General features: G+C 37.3%; 1 protein-coding gene across 2 annotated transcripts in view; it reads right to left on the reverse strand.

The window, feature by feature from the left end:
• The window catches only part of MAN2A1 (mannosidase alpha class 2A member 1), a 170,410-nt gene that overhangs the window by 124,404 nt on the left and 26,483 nt on the right, over positions 1-19,523 (reverse strand). For both annotated transcript variants that reach the window (XM_036886849.2, XM_057492745.1), the window contains exons 2-3: positions 13,091-13,351; positions 10,646-10,790 (exon numbers count right to left, since the gene is read on the reverse strand). In XM_036886849.2, coding sequence (XP_036742744.2) covers positions 10,646-10,790; positions 13,091-13,351 — 406 coding nt within the window. The remainder of the gene's footprint in view (positions 1-10,645; positions 10,791-13,090; positions 13,352-19,523) is intronic.

Genomic DNA, 19,523 nt, shown 5'->3' on the forward strand with positions numbered 1-19,523 from the left:
CAGCTAGATTCCAGGGACAAGCAAAGAGACTGACTTACCCTGAAACAGGGATGCTCTAACTCTGAGGGCCATGCCTGCTTCTGAGACAGAAAGCATCACGTGCTCAGACCTCAGCACAGAATATAATATAGCACTTGATAAATATTAGTTGCTATTACTATTATTATAATCATCATCATCAGTCTTTAATTGTCCTTCCCCACCTCTATAATCTAAGCAGATAAAAGAGGAAATGATACTTCTGTACACAATTTACTTGAAATATTTAAATAAACTGTTCCACATAAACATATTGGTTAGCCACAATATCAGTTTACAAGAAATTCATTCTACGCCCCTGTTATGGGCTGAACTGTGTCCCCTCAAAATTCATATGTTGAAATTCTAACCCCCAGTACTTTCACGTGTGACTATATTTGGATATAAGATCTTGAAAACGTGATTAAGGTTAAAAAAAAACGAGGTCATGAGGTGAACCCTAGTCCAGCATGTCCTTGTAAGAAGCAGTGATTGGGACACAGACACACATCCAGGTATGACCATATGGGGACACAGGGAGGAGACGGCCGTCTACCAGCCAAGAGGCCCTCAGAAGAAATTAATACTGCCAACATTTTGGTTTTGGACCTCCAGCCTCCAGAGCTGTGAGGAAATTAACTTCTGTTGTTTAAGCTATCTAGTCTGTAATACTTGGTAACAGGCCAACTAACACGGCCCTCAAAAAAAACATTAGTGTCATTACCATGCAAAAAGTAAAGACTGTGATATGGAGAGAATTTATTTTACTAAGTACCATCATAATATTTAATTTAATATACATCTACCTCCATATTGCAACTCCGAGCTGAAATCAAATGTATGTTAAGTAAAATCTATTTCTTTGTAAATTATTTAAATAACTCCATTAGAATTGTTGTCTTTAAGATATCACATACACTTTTTACCTAAATTTTAGCAAAGTTCAAAATTAATCCCTAATTATTTGATTATTAACTCAAGAAAAGAATTATAAACAGTGGAATACCTCCCAAAATAAATATAAAGTCTAGTAATCTAGCATAAAAGGAAAATTTAGAATAGTCTTTGTCAAAATTAATAAAATGTTTTTTTAAGAACAATTACTTATTTTCATCATTTATTATTTGTTATTGACTAGGACCATTTCAAAGAATAGTTTATCACAGGAGTTTTCAGGAAGGAATCACAATGAATGATTAATACACTTTGCCTTCAACACGTCATTCGCCCTTCAACAATCATGCAGAAAATATGTCAAAGATATTTACATGAGCCAAAATACAAGCTCAGAGATGTCAACTTAAAAGCCTACCATAAAGCTCATCTATAATAGATACTAATATCACTACAATATAGCACAATTAATGAAGAATGAACTGAAAGATAGCCTCTTGCAGCTTTCAATATTGAGTAATGTAACAGTAAATTAGCTTTTATTGCTCTTACACAATAGAGTAATCAAGTATATTCCCTTTTACAGTGAACTAGTTCTTTCTTTTTCTAAATTACTGTAAAACTACAATTGGATATTAACAGGAGACCAATCAGAAAGACAGTATTTTATAAAAAGTTGTATGGGATGAATTTTTGTGACATAAAATCTTATATTCCAAACTCTAGATTTAATAATCTTAGGACATTGAGCTGCAAACTGATTTACTTAAGTGGTCAATTCACAGTCTTTTCTTTCCCTTGAATACACTTGGAAATTGAACCAGGGCTGAACAGCATTAAGAATACCTTTCAATTTATTCTTTTTCACTCTAACAACACTTTTACTTATAGAACAGCTAATCACTGTTTCAAGTAAATGGGGAAATATTTAAAACAAAGAGTACATAATTAGAAGTTCTACAAATTAGGCCTAATTACAATTTTGGTATCACTACCTTATCATTAAAAATTAAGTTCTAAAATATAAAACTAATAAACTTGAAAGCTCTACTGCTCTTTTTTAATGTGCATGAACAATTAAGCACCTAGTAATTGTTCACTGACAACACTATTTTTTTTTAAAACTTACCTACCAAGACTGGAGACTTGAAGAGCTCTGATCCCCTTAAAGAACACTTAGTGTTATTTGGCCAAGGACATACATAGCACAACCTAGCACCTAAGCCCTGGACTCTAGAGGGATCTTCCCATTCCTCCTCTGACCGCATCCCTTTCCCACATGATAAATTCACAGGGCAAAGAACTTGCCCACCCCACCCCACCCCCAGACTGCCCTGCACTTCCGAGTACCAGGGCCCAGAAATCTGTGTCCAAACAGACCCCAGGCAGGTTCCAGAGCATACTGAGGCCTTCTCTAGGTGCTTCACTGATGGGGCAGTCAACCTTGCTGGTGGTAGGTAACCCTCCTAGCCTGAGCAGTGGCCAGGGGGTGCAGTTTATAGGGCTGTGGGAAGAGTGCTGGGCTATCTACAGCAAGGCTCCTCCTGATTTAGGACAAGGCCAGGTGTGGGAGGAGAGGGGGCTGGGCTGCCCCCTAGGCTGAGTCTCCCCACACACCACCCCATTCCAGTGGGTAACTGGAGCCTGAGCCATCTCAACCCACACTTGGCCTTCCAGATAACTGAGCTATTTCTCAAGGCATGAGGAAAGGATGTACGTTATTTAGCAATCTATTAGTTTGACTGATAGCTTTTAAATGTTTAGACTTCGGGTCAGAGAACCTCTGTGTACTTTTGCCTCAGGTCCTGCAAATTTTAGAAGCAGCCTTCCATATACACTATAACCTGAACTTTACTCCAGTCAATTCTTCTGAATCCAGCACCTGGTATGAAGCTTATAACAGCAAGAGTTCAGTAAGAGTTGATAGAGAAATTAAATGTATGGCCAAAAGGACAGAAAAAAAAAAAAAAAGGTAAGCAGAGTATAAATGCAAATGTATTACTTGAGCTAGAAATGAAACAGAAAAAATAAAAAAGGTAAGCAGAGTATAAATGCAAATGCATTACTTGAGCTAGTAAGAGATACCACATACTATTAGCTCAAATAAGATCACTGTCTGTTCTGATGCTGACCTAATAATCTCTGACCAATACCTTAAAGTTTCTATTATATATTTTAAAAGGTTTCATAAGGCCTAAGATGATTTAAAACACACATCCCAAAGAAGGCATGCCCCACAAATCAATGGCTGCACTGTCATGGATTTAACTGCTACAGTAATGATTTTTTAATGAGTACATTAATTCCACTCAAAACTTAAATAGTTACCAACTGTTAAGAAAACATAAAAAGACTGTGAGTCAAAAATAATTATATCCAGATAATAAAAATTTAAAAGATGCAATTTAAGCGTCAGGTTATTTCCATTTTAACATACTATTTTCAAATTTAAAATTAAGCACAAATAGGATTCATAACAAGAAAGCGCTTTTATTTTAGTAATTAAGTTATTCTCTATCAATAAATGATCAACAGATTTCTTCCATCACTTGTCAAATCCTCCAGTATTTTAGTGCAACATCCAGTCTTACACTTAAGGAGTCATATACAATCCTAACTGGTATTACCATAATTCAAATATGCTGCTGATTAATTTTTAATTCCAATATTTCTATTATAAGTTAAGATTGTTTTTCCCCCTGATAAACTGTGAAAGAGTCTTAATTAATGTTCTGTTCTGATTTATTCATTCAAATGCAAACCAAGCATCTAATAAGGGCAGAGCAATAAAGCTGAGCTAAATGGAAACAGACTCTACAGTGAAAATGTGAACAAAATGCTGGGGAATGAAGAAATGGTAAATTCTTACCAGAAAAAAAGAAGCGAGGTTCTTAGATTATTCATCATCTAGATAGAGGGAATAGGTGGTAGTTCCAAATGGTAAGAGTATGGGAAAAAACACTAAGCTATGAGGTATGTGTCAATTTTAGGTATGTCTGCATTGTGGTTCACAGGGTGGGAGTGTGGTGAGAAATAAATATATAAGTTGGGGGGGAAGAAGATATGGTTTTCTGATCTGTGCTTTCAAAAATAACTGTGCTGTGAATATAAAGGATCAACTCAAAAAAGATAAAGTAGAAGAGAAACAGGAAATGAGTGTAGCAATAATTCTGCAAAAAAAAAAGAAAAGGTTACAGATTGCAGTGGAAATAGAATGAGGAAATTAAGAGACCTAGGAGGCAAAATGAAGAGAACTTAGTAACTGACTAAGGATCCCAGGAGAGAAGTAGAGAGAGAGCCAAAGATGAAGCTGAGATTTTCTGAAGATTTAAGAGTCTTTAGAAATCTATAAACTTGCTGATTCCTTTAAATGCTTTTGAACTCAGATTTCCAAAATAACCTAACCTTTTTTCCAGGTGATTCAGCATCAGCTAATAGTTTCCAAACCATATCAGCTTTACTCCCATTAAGTCGTTTGAGATACAGCACTTTTTTGAACCCATGTAAGATGCTGTCACTGGAAATTCTATCCCACACCAGCAGAACCCATTTGCATTACTGTTAGGGTAGCTGGGGTTTTGTTTATCCTGCAGCTGTATATGTATAATGTCCAACTGTGACCCTTATTGTATTGCTTTTCCAAATGACCTTTAAAAGACCTGCATACCTTGGTACCTGATACCTGCAATTGTGAGATCAACCTCCAAAATAATTTCTACAACTGTACTAAAGTAAGTTATTTCCCTCCTTTGCTAAGAATTCTATCCATGAGCATCTACTCGCACTGAATGAGGCCACTTCAGGTCTAAGAAGTCTTTTCCAAACTGCACTTGGTTGTTTGAAATAATGAAAAGTGTCTATATGAGTGACATTGTTAGAAGTAAAAGAAAAAGTGACTTCTGTTGAGAAGTTACTCATAGAATATGTGATGAAACTACTTAGCCTTATGATCAGGCAAATACTGGGCAAATTATCAAAATTCCTAGAAGAAATCACTTTAAAAGCCAGAAAACACTGCTTTTAAATCAACTTTTAATTGTAAAATATGTGGCAGTGAGGCAAACCAGTCACATCTTGCGTACTAATGTATTATTTAAGGACAGAGACATCCATTTCAATGAGGACAGACCAGAGGAAAAAAAGGATGAGAAACCTTATCATGCAGAGAAGTGTCTACTTTTGCAAGATAGTTAATAAAACGTTGAATATGATTAATCATACTTAAATAGCTGATACTTGGCTTAGAAACAAAACACTTTCCTCTAGAAGCCCTGACTGTGGTTGCAGTTTCACCTGCAAGAGGCAATATTAAATAATGGTTACATGCACTGATTCCAGAGACAGGCAGCTTGGGCTCAAACCCACCCCTACCATGGACACATTACTTATTCCTCTCTTCTACCTGTTTCTCATCTGAGAAATTAGGTTAATAACAGGACTTTTGTCATAAAGCTGCTGAGAGCACTAATGGATTTCATAGATACAGACTACCTAGCACAGTGCCTGGAACATAGTACATTCCCACAAGTAATAGAAATTATCTGTATAACCCAGGCACTGGTGAGCTCAGAAGCATTCACACATACAGACTAAAGTAATGGAAAAAGGGGGAATCTGGAGATGTCTAACGATCACCTACATCTCTTGGGTGCTACCTGACATTTGTGCTCCTAAAGAATGCAGTCTAGTCAGAGTCCAAACAATCAGATTTTTTTCCCTCTAAAAAGGAATTTCTATACACCAATTCTAGAGAGCTCTTAGCAATTCTAAAAGAGCCATGCAAATATTTAACTCTTAAATGCCCATTTTCTTAATAATTCAGATTGCCAGATAAAATACAGGTTTCGAACTTAAATTTGAATGCCAGATAAATAATAAATAATTGTTTAGTATAAGTGTGTCCCATGTGGTATTTTGGGAACATATATATAAAAAAATATACTGTTTATAGGAATTTTTAATTTAACTGAGCACCCTGTTTGCTTTGCTTTTAGCTCAGTCTGGCAATACTTGTTAAACAACCCAAAGTTCAGATAAATGTGCTGAATTAGGTAATACCCATAAAGCAAGAAGAAAAGAAATGGAATCATTTGAACTAAATGAAGTATGTTAAGAGGCTGTATGGTAAGTGGAAAGAACTTGCATTTCAGAATCAGGCAAATCTGAGCTTTAATCCACTACTCTCTGCCAATTTCTAACTGACTGACCTTGAACAAACTGACTATACCTACCTTAGCCCCACTGTCCTGACCTCGTCAAGAGGGTTAAAGTTACCACTTTTCAGGGTTGCAGAACAGATTATATGAAGTGACACACACCTGACACTCCCCTGACAGGACAGGCAATGGACTCCAGTTCTCAGTTCTTTCTCATATAATCTTAGCTCCAGAAACTCAAATTTCCTGTCATAGTAGCCAAAAAACCAAAGAACTTACTGTATCTCACAATAACTAAACAGAACAAAGTCCTCAAACTATTCCCACATAAAAACCTCTCCCTTTCCATCCTGACCATCTCACTCCATCAGGTTTCCAGAGCTGCCAGAGTTCAAGGTATCCACTGCCCTTCCCCTGCATGGGCATTACACACCACACTGACCAGAACTGTTTTCTTCTGACTGGGCTTTAACAATATTTGAGCAGAAAAGCCTTAAAGTTACATTACACTGTGATTTCCTCACGCTTTTCTTTTCCACAAAATTTTTCAGAGTACAGACACATAAACTCATTTCAAATCATCATGTAATAATAAATGCACAAATCTGTCTTCTGGGTTAAAAAAAAAAAGGCTGACAAACCCTAATCACTCATTTGAATCAATAAAAATTCTGCAAAAAGAACTGCAAATGCACAAAAGAAAATTATTTTCTAGTGCGACTCTTGGGCCTGGGTCTTCCTTCTATTTTGGAGTCATTCCACTGTGGGGATTATATTCATTTTACAAATTTTACAAATTGCCTAGCAGCTTACAAATACACTGTCCAACTTTCCATTTAGTATACCTTATCTTCTCTCTACACACTGTGATTTCTTTGAAGGAAAATTAACAAAGTATTTCAGCAGTTTTAACTATTGGGAAGCAAAGAATTAAGATAGTAGATACAAAGGTGCTGTAATTGTGTTTTAATCAGCTTATTAAGTACAACACGAACATGTATCAATCAACGAACATTTAATTTCATGGTCTATGACTCAAAACTTTTCAAAAGCATAACAGTACAAAGTTATCAGCATTTACTGAACAATTCCTTTCCAATATTGTTTTAACTCAATGTAAACCATATGAAATACTGTATGACAATTGTTAGATATCCTTATGGATTAGAAGACATAATAAAGAATATTATTAAAATAAAAACAAATTTGGAATTTATCTTCCTTGTAAGATATTATACCAATGTGGTCCAAAAAGAAAAATATCTACATGGACAAAAACATACAGCAATATGATTCCTAAAGTTAGGAGACTAAACATAGGACCCTTTCAGAAATCTATTTCAAATATTTTATCCCCAGCAGAAAAACACTGATGAAACTAACTACTGCTGTAGTTTGTTCTAAACTGTTGAGGCAGAAAGTGCCAACAAATCTCTGTAAATCTCATTTAGAAAGCAAATTGCCTAATTGCACATTCATATAGGAGTATCATACAAAAATTTCCCATTACAGAGTCACATTTTGAATTGACATGTATGTGCACACGCCTCTTTTCCTCCATTGGAAGAGTGGTTTTTCACGATCTGAATGATTTTTTAAGATTAGTTTATCTAAGTTCTACTTTTTTTAAGGAGTGGTGAAAATTATTAAGAAGAGTCAGCGAGTTCTATTCTCTACAGTTTTTCTTGATAGCAAAAACTGCTTTAGTTTTAAAAGGTCTGTTTCTGACCATTATTTTTTCATCATTTGCAGAAAGGCCTGAGGGCAAGGGTCATTAACATGTTTCACTAAGACAAAAAGATTCAACTGTGGTTGCTAGGATACTGACAGACAGAATTATTCACTGCAGTCATGAATAGTTTACTAGGGATGTCTTCTCACAGAATAATACACTAACCACAGCAGGAAGCACAATGCAAACAAAATCTAAAAGGTAGAGGCAGTCCCTGCCCTTGAAGAGCTTAATTTCATCTGTTGTTAGTATTTAAAATTACAAAGTGCATTCTGAATAAAATATTTTTGAAAGAATAGAAATAGACAATGGGAAGAAAGGAAGGAAAAGAAAAACAAGTCCAAGGTCAAAAGTTTCATCTGGGTCTACGGAGTCAGAGTCCTCAGTTCATTAGCTTCTTTGATTGAATGAGTCTTTACTCTGTGCTGGTTACTGTTTTAGGCACTACCACCCAGTGGATAATAAGACAAAGTTCAAGCCCTCATTGAGCTTATATTCTAGTAAGGAGGCCAAACAAAAGTGCTGTACATATTTACATCTGTAGCTATGTGCAAGCCTGGGTGTGTGTGAATGTAAAGTGCAAGAAAGCTGCACAGGGGCATGGAAGCAGGCCAGAGAAGGCCTTACATATTATTGATTATGATATGCCAAGTGTCAGGCTAGGCAAGGAAGATAGAGTGCAACAGGTGACACATGTTCTCTGCCACTGAAGTTTACTCTGGTGGGAGAGCCAGACAAACTCCCAGGGAAGTATTACAGTGCCACCTATTACTTGTGTAAGAACTGGGCAAGTTGGTAACACCTTATAATGAATAGCAGCACTAACCTTCAAGGGTTATTGTGAGCATTAGATGTTTACAAAACATTCTGCACACTGCCTGGTAAACCACAAATTTTATTACCACAGTTAAGTGCCCATGTTATAGAATTACAAGCAATGAGACTGGTGGAAATTGAGGATGGCAGAAAAGGGAAAAGGATAATAAAGATTTCTGAAAAATCAAAAAAGGAGAATAGATGGGTTCACAGGAAGACTTGTAAGACACACTGTAAAGTATATTTATAAACCGATAAGAAACAGTATACAACAGAATCACATGATAGAGACAACTAAGTGGCAAGAATTAAACTACATATGATTGGCAAAGAACAATTAAATTCTACTAGTAGCTCTGCCACAATTTCACTCAATAAGGGAATATTTCATACTGCATGAGATTTATAAGGGAAAAATATCTGTAGTCTTACAGGCAGTCTCAGATCCCGGTTGTGAAGGGTGAGCACCTCACTTCATTGAGTATGAGTCTAGATATAAACAAAGATCCGTTTTTCATATGCATCTACTAAATGCAAATAGACTACTGAATCTGGTGCTGAAGTGAATAAATAAAAGGAATTCCAATTAGCTGTGATTTTCACCACCATTTGTACTTCCTTTACAACTAACTCCTTAAGATGCTACTCCACCTATATGATCCCCATTTTCCAATTACACAAATAAGCACGCCCCAAGACACAAGAGCAGTATTGAGCAGAGCCAGCATGTTTGCCTCGTATCCAAATCCATGAAGTTGTTCCATGATGCCCAGCCATCCCTGAGTTTGGATTTGAGGGGAAAGGCTAAGATTAAGAAGGAGGAGGATGCAAAATATATTAACACAAAAAGTTAGTAAGACTAACAGGTATTTGTAGGAAAAGATAAAGACATTAAGACCAAAGACAGAGAAACCAACACAAGTTGATGTGTGGCAATTGTTCATCATAAACTTTCATAAAAATGTCAGTTTCATATAGTTTATACCTATGTGCATACTAAATACTAAAATACTCTGGAAATTTATTTTAGCATCCAAGTTCTTCTGTCTCCCAGACTACCTCTCATACTCAAACACAGCACACCCACCCACCCACACATACATACCACTGCACCAAATCATGTGTCCACATAAAGTAACAAGTTCTCTTGTTTTGGAAATAGAAAGAAAGGAATATATACCAATAAACTAGTGGGAAAGAATGTAAGTATAAGAAAAGTGAATGTTGGGAATAAAGAAAAAAACATTCAAAGTGCTAGGTGAATAGTGGTGGCTCTGACAGTAATGATGGAATTGAGAAAAATAACAAGTAAGCATAAGTCAGTTCTTCAAAAGAAGCTTTTGGAAGTACATTCCAAGTATACACATCAAATTATATTTCCCATTATAATTTTAGCAATTTCTCCTTATCTTGGCCCCAGTAAAGAACAAAAGTTGTCACATGAAATAATGGCAATAATGATAACGAGAGCAGTTACTCAGGCCCATGCACAACGCCTTCACATTTCACCCTATGAAGTAGATACTTTATCCTGATTCTGCCAGGGCAGAAACTTATTTCTAGATTAAGTCACTTACCTAATGTTGTCTAACATTTAATTAATCCCAACATTGGGGTTGGGTCTCACATTCATATCTGCCTCACATCAATGCTCTTGACCACATTATACTGCTTCATTTCAAAGATTCAAGCTTTCCCATAAGCATTTTGAATTTATGTGGGCACAAAATATCTCCCATGCAGTATTTTATAAGTAACTAAAACAAACTACTAGTGCTTTAAATGTGTGCAACTTTTCATCCCTCAAAGCTAAGATCTTGTGTTTTTTACTATTTCATACTGCACAAGTACTATCCTTGAATGGCACATTAATTGATAAGATGAGAACTCAAAATACAATGACATATAAAGGAATGTTACAGTCAGAAGTCAGAAAATAATGTCTCAAAAATTTGAGAAGTGAGCGCTACCCGATTCTGTACCTACAGAGGCTTAATAATCTCTAGCTTTTTTGAAGTGCAAATTTTACCTGGGTCATTATGGGAATGAGGCACCACAAAGACCTGAAGAGGCTTGGTGTCCCATTCATTAGATGTATAGGTAATGTCAAATCCTTGCTTCCAAACTCCACCATCTGGGTTGTCAAAAGGAATTAGACTATAAACATCCAACATCTAAAAATAAAAGACCAAAAAGAAAAGAGTAAGTTTAATCATGTATAAACACTATTAACTTAAACGTAGTATTGGAAAATATTTGTTTTCAATTACTCCTTGCTATACTCTGTGTGTGTGTGTGTGTGTGTGTGTGTGTGTGTGTGTGTGTGTGTGTGTGTGTACATCAAAGATAAAACTATTTCTGTACACATTAACTGAAGAGTTGAAGGTAGGCAATATTTAACCATCACTCAGGCTTAAATTGCTATTTGTGCTGTGTAACAACCCTAATAAATAATCCCTTCCTCCATCTGTTTCTAATAAAAAATTTCATTCAATTCCTTCTTTGCCTGCTTTAGTTCCTATCCAGTTTAGCAGAAAGTGATAGGACCTGAACAGCAAACAAAAAAATTTCTGATGAAATTTGATTATTACCAAATGTCAGCATTTTCAAACACAGTATTGACAACAATTTTTTACTTTATATGAGTTGTCTTATTTTATCATCAATCTCATGTATTTTAAAATCTGGATGGAAATGCCTCTATCAATATTCTTTCATTTAGCATATGTTATGTTTACCTTCTGAATTCTAAAAAGAAAACCTACAACTCAGCAACTAGGCACCATCATTTAAAAATGGAAGAAATTTTTAAAATTGAAATTTAGCTTTTAAGTGTTCAGATATCTAAGTTTCCCAGGCAGTATTCCTCCTTGATGATAATCCATTTGGCACAAAGGAAAAAGTTTTGCAAGAAAAAAAAACTGAAAACTTTTATTCATACTCTCTATTATACCCCAAATGTGACAAAGAACACAATAAGCCTTTCATAAAATTTAAATATTGTAAAAATTACATGCTAATTAATATATAAATGGGTTACAAACAATTTAAAGATATCAAGCCTATTTTATAAAAATGAATACAAAGTATTTTAACATACATCTCTCATTTCGGAATTTATAACTTTAAAAAATAATACACTCTCAAGCATGAGTCAACAAATCTTTGGGTACCAGCTGGACAGGACAATGGGTTAACAGTCTCTGAAATTCCTTCCAATTCTTTCTTCGGCCCTGCAGTCTCCCAGTACCTGCCTCCTTTCTCTGCCTGCCTTCCATGGTTATCCTGCAACTCCTTGCTGTCCAGACCAGATTTAGACCCCCCAACAATTTTCTTATTCTCCTTTAAGAGGTACTTAGTTAAAGCCTAAGCAAAGCTCAACCTCACAGGAATAGATATGCCCTAAAAGCACAGGATCCTGACACTATCCAAACCTGGCCACACCCTAGCTAATGAAGCCGCAGGTCCAGGGTCTGAACAACTCCACCATCTCCAGCTTCCTGCCTGGCCTGTGAACCATGGCATCAAGTTCCTCTTGTGTTCCCTGTCCCTAGGAGTTAAGAAAAACCTCTATTCTGAAGCAATGCCAGAGCCAGCTCATTTTATCTAAGTTCCAGTTTCTGGTCTAAGGATCAAGGTTAAACATAGCTGTCTGATAATTTTCAGAAAAGAGCAAATACGATTGACACATCCTAAGTTTAAGAAAGGAAAAGACCTTTTTTATCTTAGTTTTCAACTCCACTACTCTCTAGAATAGTGCTGTCCAAGAGAAATACAATGCAAGCCACTACATAATTTTAAATGTACTAGAAGTAAAATGAAATAGGTGAAATTAATTTTGATGTATTATTTAGCCCAATATGTTCAAAAATATTACCATCTCAACATGTAATCAATATAAAAATTAAGACCTTTTTTTCATACTAAGTCTTCAACATTTTGTGGGTATATTATACTTAGAGCACATCTCATTTCAAACTAGTCAGATTTCAAGTGCACAGTAGACATATATGTGGCATCCATACTGGGCAGCACAGCACTAGAATATTTCCTTCCCTCTCAGAAAGGGATATTCTGCAAAAAAAAAATATAACGTACAGTAGGTAAAACCTATAATGTGTATCACTGATAGTTAAGGGGAAGGCTTTTCTTGTATTTGCAAAAGGAAGGTAAGAAAATTTCTTGGGCCAAATTTAAACCTCTGAAGGTCTTCAGCTGTTACAGAAAATAAGACCTAAAAAGCACACAAAAAGGCCATATTCACAGAGCATAAAATAAGAAAAAATAGGAGAAACACAGAATTATGAGATTTTATCACTAAAAAGAGCATTAATGATCACATGACTAATTACATCACTTCACAAAAACAGAAACTAGAATCCAGCAAGTTGAAAAGACGTAAGTCAAAACAGATACCAGATCAAAACAAAACAAAAAACAAAGCCCAGTGATTACTAATGAATATATACATTACCTGCACATCTGAATTCTGACTTCCACTCTGTGAAGCAAAAAGACAGTCTTCAGGGTTGACTGCGAGGGACAACTGTTTCGATGGCAGAAGAGGCGAGCCGGCAGCACCGTGGCTGAAATTGCCTTGTGAACTCTTCGCACCGTCCTCCACAGACTCACTCAAATTGATAACGGAGTCTCTAATATTTGAGATGATCTCATTATTCTCTGCTAGCAAACGCTCCAAATGGTCTATTTTTTCTTGCAACATTGAGAGCTGGCCCTACAATAAAAAGGAAAAAAGCAGCTATATGAAACTCTAATATAGCTCTGCTGAGGCACACACTTTTTTTTTAAATTATATGCCTGCCCAAAAGGGCAGCCACTCACTCTTCACTTTCCACTTTTATAAGTGGGATCACAGAAAGCATGAGCAGCTGGCAGTGTTGAAACACCAATTTACAAAAGAAAACCTTCTCCAGGGCTGCAATCCTTATTTAATCATATTTTAAAATGGGCAACAGAAGGACCAAAAATATTTTGGGATTTATTTCCCATTGCTCCAAATCCAAGAGATCTATGAGCCTCTAAAATTCCTAAGTACAACAGTAGATTATATTCAGGTATGAATTTTAAATTTAAACATAATTGATTCTGGTTACTCAAAGGGATAAAAAAGTATGAACCTGAAAGAGATCATTCCATATCAATTGTGAACAGTAGTGGACAATCCTAAATAAGAAATATCACCTATGGGAAAATCAATTAGTCACCTCTGATTTGGCCATATGCATATAAAAGACTGGCATGAACACCCCAAGTAATCATAGCTTGTCTGTAGACTGCATCTACCATGCTGCATGACTTCTAAGTTTTTTAACGGATCCTTACATTGAAAGGCTTGCCATCTCTATAACATAAACCTGACTAACCTCAGGTTATGGGATCAAGGAGAATCTGTCCTGCTTACTCCTATACTCCATGTCCCAAATACATAGTAGATACTTATATATTTGTCACATGGCCCTCATATTTCTGGAACTCAACAATAATTCTTTAATGAACACCCACTGTACCACCAGGCACAATGCTACATGCTCGGAGGACTAACACCAATATGACAGGGATCCATGTCTGAAAACACAAAGTAACTAGCATAACATAACAGGGTAACTAGTATAACTAGCAATAGACTACCTCTATGTCCCAAAGAGTCCAAGTTAAGATTTACATACACAGTGAACAAACACTGGACACCCAGAAACAAAAATTCTATTGCCAGTAAATAATAAAATAGAAGGAAGAAGGGAAAAGAGAAAACACCTAAATGCCTGAAAGTAAAGGACTGGTTGAAGAGTAGGTACATCTGTATATCATGAAAGAATTTTCAGTCACTGAAAACTTATAAATGTAAATTCCTTAAAAAACAGAAATACATGAGAAGGTATTATCAGGAGGAACAGTGGAGAAATAGCATGTATGAAAAAAACAGTATGTATAACATGATCTCCTTTTGAAAAAAAATACATAAGGGAAGGCCATAATCAAGATGAGAAAAACTGGTTACAGGCATTTATATTCTTTTTTAGTCTATTATGAAGAGTTGTTAGCTTCGTAATGGGTAGGCCAGGACAAACAAGGATTCTACTTCCAGATTATTGGCCAGTTCAACAAGAGGAGGAAGAGAAGCCAACAGACATGTCCACCCAGAGAAGGCCAACTGTGTGAACACTGACAGAAGTCTGAAGGGACTAAGGGAGATACTTTGGAATAAGGAAAGAAGTACCCCAAATTAGAAGCAAATCAGCAGCACATTATCTTTGTGAAGAGGAGGAAGGTGGAAGAGGTGACACTGGGATAAATCCCCAAAGCTCTGACTGGAGAGACAAGAAGCACAGGATGGCCATGTACCTCCACAGACCTGAAAGATGTTCTCACAGGATGGTCTACTTAGCCCCTACACATCAAAACTGCAGTCCATTAAGGCAACTGTCACCTCTAAGATGGTGTGACATGTCCCCACAAGATAGAAGTCTGAAGCCTGCTCATTTGTGTTTACAGGAGCAGGAAGTGCAAGGTTTTAGCACAGAATTCATCCTGCAAGGCAGGCTCCATTTCCCCAGCTGAAAAGCAAGAGAGAATATGAGTCAGTTCATGACTAGAGATGGCAAAGCAAAGGAAACTTGATAATCAATGAAACACTAGTTCAGAGCTCAGAGAGAAACTAGTTGAACCATGTAGATTCAGGTCAGCAAGGCTACTGAACAGTATCATACAACAAACCCTTCTTTATAAGCACATGTTGACATCCATGGAGTGGTTCTCAGTGGAAAAGCCAAAGTGGGTCCCCTGGCATAAACCAAAGTTCACCAGAAGAAGCAAAAAATTTTGAGTCATGTTTATAGCTGATCAATCTGCATACTTTTTCCTGAACAGACATGTTATCAAAGGCTGTCTGAATTAAGGGGAAAACTTTTCTTTGCTCATTATCACACCACCAGAGTAGGTGGCTTTTTGAAATCACTTCTGATAAATTCTGTTGAAAATTTCTAATACCGAAGATGCAAGTCTACTTCAGAGATGCTTGCAATTTCTACCACAGCAGGTATCAACAGTAAATCAAGTTCCTCTGATCCCAGCAGAATATATGGTGACTCATCGTGCTTTAGTAAAGCTACACGCCTCCATAAAATAAAACCTTAGCTTAGTCTAAAATACCACCATCCTAAAGTTTTTAAAGATGTCACACATTTTTATAAGACACTATATTAATAAGGGAGACCTGCTTTTCTCCAGATCTTTCTGTACTTTCAGGAAAAGATAATTTTGGAGCCATGCACACAGCAAAATTGCCTATAGCTCAACAAGAACACGCTAAGAAGGGGGACTCTTTGGGGTTCCTCTTCTTATGGCTCTGGTCCCATAAACCACAGATGAGAGTATTATTCAAAATAAACATTACTGGAGATGGATATTTCATGAAAAAGGACCCTGCAGGCACTAAAGATGACTTTCAATCTCATTGTAGCTTTAAAGATACAATTAAAGATCAGTACTTGGAATTCTGTACTGAATTAATAAGTCTATGGAGAAAATTGTGGCCTAGGGATATGTCAGCATAATGGTCTAATAAAAATCATTTTTTAAACTCTATTATAAGGTGGAATTAAGCCTCCCTCAAAAGAGCTGAGCTTTCTGAAATGCATACACCTCATAAGCCAATTCTGTACACACTACAGAGAAGAGTGGTATGACCTAAAAGGACACACTCATAGTCTGCATTGAAGTAAGAAAATCATAGATAAATGTTTCAATTATGCTGACAAGTCAAAGCATACTGATGGTTATACTGAAAAGGACAATTTTCTGTGGGACAAGAAAATCACTTGTGAGAAAACCACTCTGTTCTTTGATTTGCTAATCAGCTCTCTAGGGAGGCCATGGTGTGTTACACTGCTGAGGAGTGGGAAAGGAGGTCAGAATAGGTGATTTACTCTGCTATGGGTGATAGTTTTTCTCTCAGCAAAAAATCATTTATCAAAGACTTTTAAGAGAGAAAATTTAGAGCTTTCTACAAGGTAAAATAGGATCAGTACCCACTCAGCCCTATGAACAAAATCAATCAATGTACATCTACAGCTAAATCCAAAACCTTGTAACTTAATTATTTGTCCCACGTAAGACACTAACTGCTTGGACTGGCAGCACCGTGATCACACAAGCATGGCTAAATCTGCACGTCATCTTCTTCCTTCCTGTTACAACTGAAAAAATGTGTGCCTTCCCTCTTCCCACTTCAAAGGCCAACACTCCGCTGGTGAGCTCCAATCCCATCTCTCTCAACTGCTCAAAGGCTGTATCCTTTTGATTAAATTCTCTCAACACTGCTTCATCAAACCTCCCTTCTAAAAGCAAATCAGTCTTAAGAGTATAATGTAACATGTTATATTAGGTGAAACTGTATGAAATTGCCATTCTCGTAAAAAATAGTCAAATATCACCAATTTTTTAATTTGACTTAACATTTTATCTTATCTAAAAAATAAATCATAGTCTGGTGCTTCCCTTAGTCCCACAATGCCCTTCCAGGGCCCCATTCCCTGCATGGACACACAGAGATTATCAGTGGTCTACACTCACAATCCCTTCCTTAGAATCTCCCACCCCTCAGCTGCCCACTCCCGTCAGCACCTGCCCACCGCTTCCCGTAACTACCTCTGGGAAGTCCCCAAAGGCCTCCACTTGGTCGAGACTGACTAGCAAACATTGTCCTCATTTCACTTTCTGTCCCAGGGAGCAATCAGCACAGGGGACTGCTCCTTCGTCCTGAAAACACTTGTTTCACTGGCTCCCTGTACAACATGCTTATGGTCTTCCGCCTGCTGGCAATTTTTCAGGCTCCCTCTCTCCCCAGTATCTAAGCAATGGAGGGCTGGAAGGTCTGCTCCTGAGTCCTCTGCCTTCTGTATGCTCTTAAATTATCTCCTCCACTCCACCGTTTGAAGTCCATTTTTTGTACTCATGTCTCCCGTTTTTGTATCTCCAACAGAAAACTCTTCTCTGAAAATCTTACAAGTGGACCCATAGATCCAAATGACTATCTGGCTTCGCAATTTGCATTTCAAACTTAAGTCCAAAAGACACCCTTCCAAAAACGCCTTCTGAGGCCCCTCCCAAAACACCTCTATCCTCCTCAAGTCCTCAGTAAGCAACTTCAGCCTCCACCTTGTTAGGCTGGAGAAAGGAAAAACAAGAACATGCAAACAGAACAGAGAAATGCCATAGGGGGAGAACAGACCAGACCCCAAAGTCCATGCTGTATATGGAAAGGGGACAGCTCTCCCTGAATTCCATCCTGATGTGCCAACTAAGACCCGGATGTCAGCCTCCTCCCTCTTGAAAGGAAAAAAGATTCTAGTTGACTATTATGTCACCTTTAGCCAATCATACCTCTCAACACCCCTTAGGATAGCTTGCCCACTCCTCCCCCTCCTAATCCCTTATAAGCGCCCCACCTCCCTAACCGGGTGTGACTTCTCCGGCTTCTAGTACCCAGGCTGCGAGAACATCACCCGGGGGTTTTTAAATAAATTACCTGGCCCTTTGTTGCCTCTCTTTGCCTGCTTATTCCAGCTAGAATTTACCTTACACACCTAACTGGTCACTCCAAATCTTGGTGGCATGACTGATCTTCCTCCCCCTCCTCACATTTCCACCCTAACTGCAAGCCCTTTTCATCCTACCTCCAGCCTTCAGCCTATTGTCGATGCAGTCTACCTCCTTCCCTCCCAACTGCTACTACACTGGTCCAAGCTACCAACTAGGTCCTGGCCTAGTCTAGCAGACTCTTAACTAATCTGCCACATCTGTGCTAACATTGTTCAACCAAGCCCTATTCAGCTACAATGCCTTTCTTGCAATTCAGTGTCACTTTCTCATTGCACTTAAAATAAAAACACCTTACACTAATTACATTAATAAGGATCTGCATCTGTCTCTATCTCTGTCCTCCTCCCTGCCTCCCTCCCGCCACCAACTCAGCTCCAGGCTCATCTTATCTCAACCCTAAGACAAATAGCCCAAGGCCTCTTCAACCCATCTCAAGACCACTGTACAGTCCCTCTTTTTATATAATACTTCAGCTCTCACCTCAAATGTCCCCTCTGCCCAGCCTTCCCCAGCCATCTTATCTAAGATAGGCCTCCTCATATTAGTCTCCATGTCAACTAATTTTTTGTTTCTTCCACAGCACTATTAAAGTTTTTATCTGTTCTATTCATGTACTGCTTCCCCATCTTTATCACTAAACAAAATCTCTACATTGAGAACAGTACCACAGCTGTTCATCATTGTACCCTGATGCCTCAGACAATCCCTGGTGCACACTAGGACAGCAAATATTTATTGGGAAAAAAGTAAAATAAGAAAAGAAAAACAGTGTGTAACATTTTTCTAAGACAAGGAAGTATTAAATGTTATTTTTAGGGCACATAAACCTACACCAAAAATAATACAAATAAAAATAAAATACTGAGACAATTTTTTAAGAAAGAAAATCCAGATAAAACCTTTACTGTAGCTCAAGAAGTAGGTAAGAAGGACAAGGGAAGTCCTAAATAATAGGGTGATCTTCATGGACTGTATAGGAGATGATAGGGAAACTGACCCATGTTTGGCCACAGGGTGACAATCATGAGCTTACAGGTAGGGTAGGCTATGTGGCTCCTTTTCTGAGGCAAAGATTATGGATTCTGTAAGTTCAACAAAAAACTTTCAATTTTCACTATCATCAGTAACAATGGTTGATGAGCTCTGATTTTCAACTGATGTGGGGGAATGCAGGGAGTCTAGAAATAAGAACCACGAGACAATTCTGGAATTCTTCCTACCATAGTAATGATATAAGATCCTCACTCAACCAAATGAAGTTCCTAGTTAAGAGACCTGTAAAGGAA

This window comes from Manis pentadactyla, chromosome 2, assembly GCF_030020395.1.
Source record: "Manis pentadactyla isolate mManPen7 chromosome 2, mManPen7.hap1, whole genome shotgun sequence".
In the NCBI taxonomy this organism is placed as follows: Eukaryota; Metazoa; Chordata; class Mammalia; order Pholidota; family Manidae; genus Manis; species Manis pentadactyla.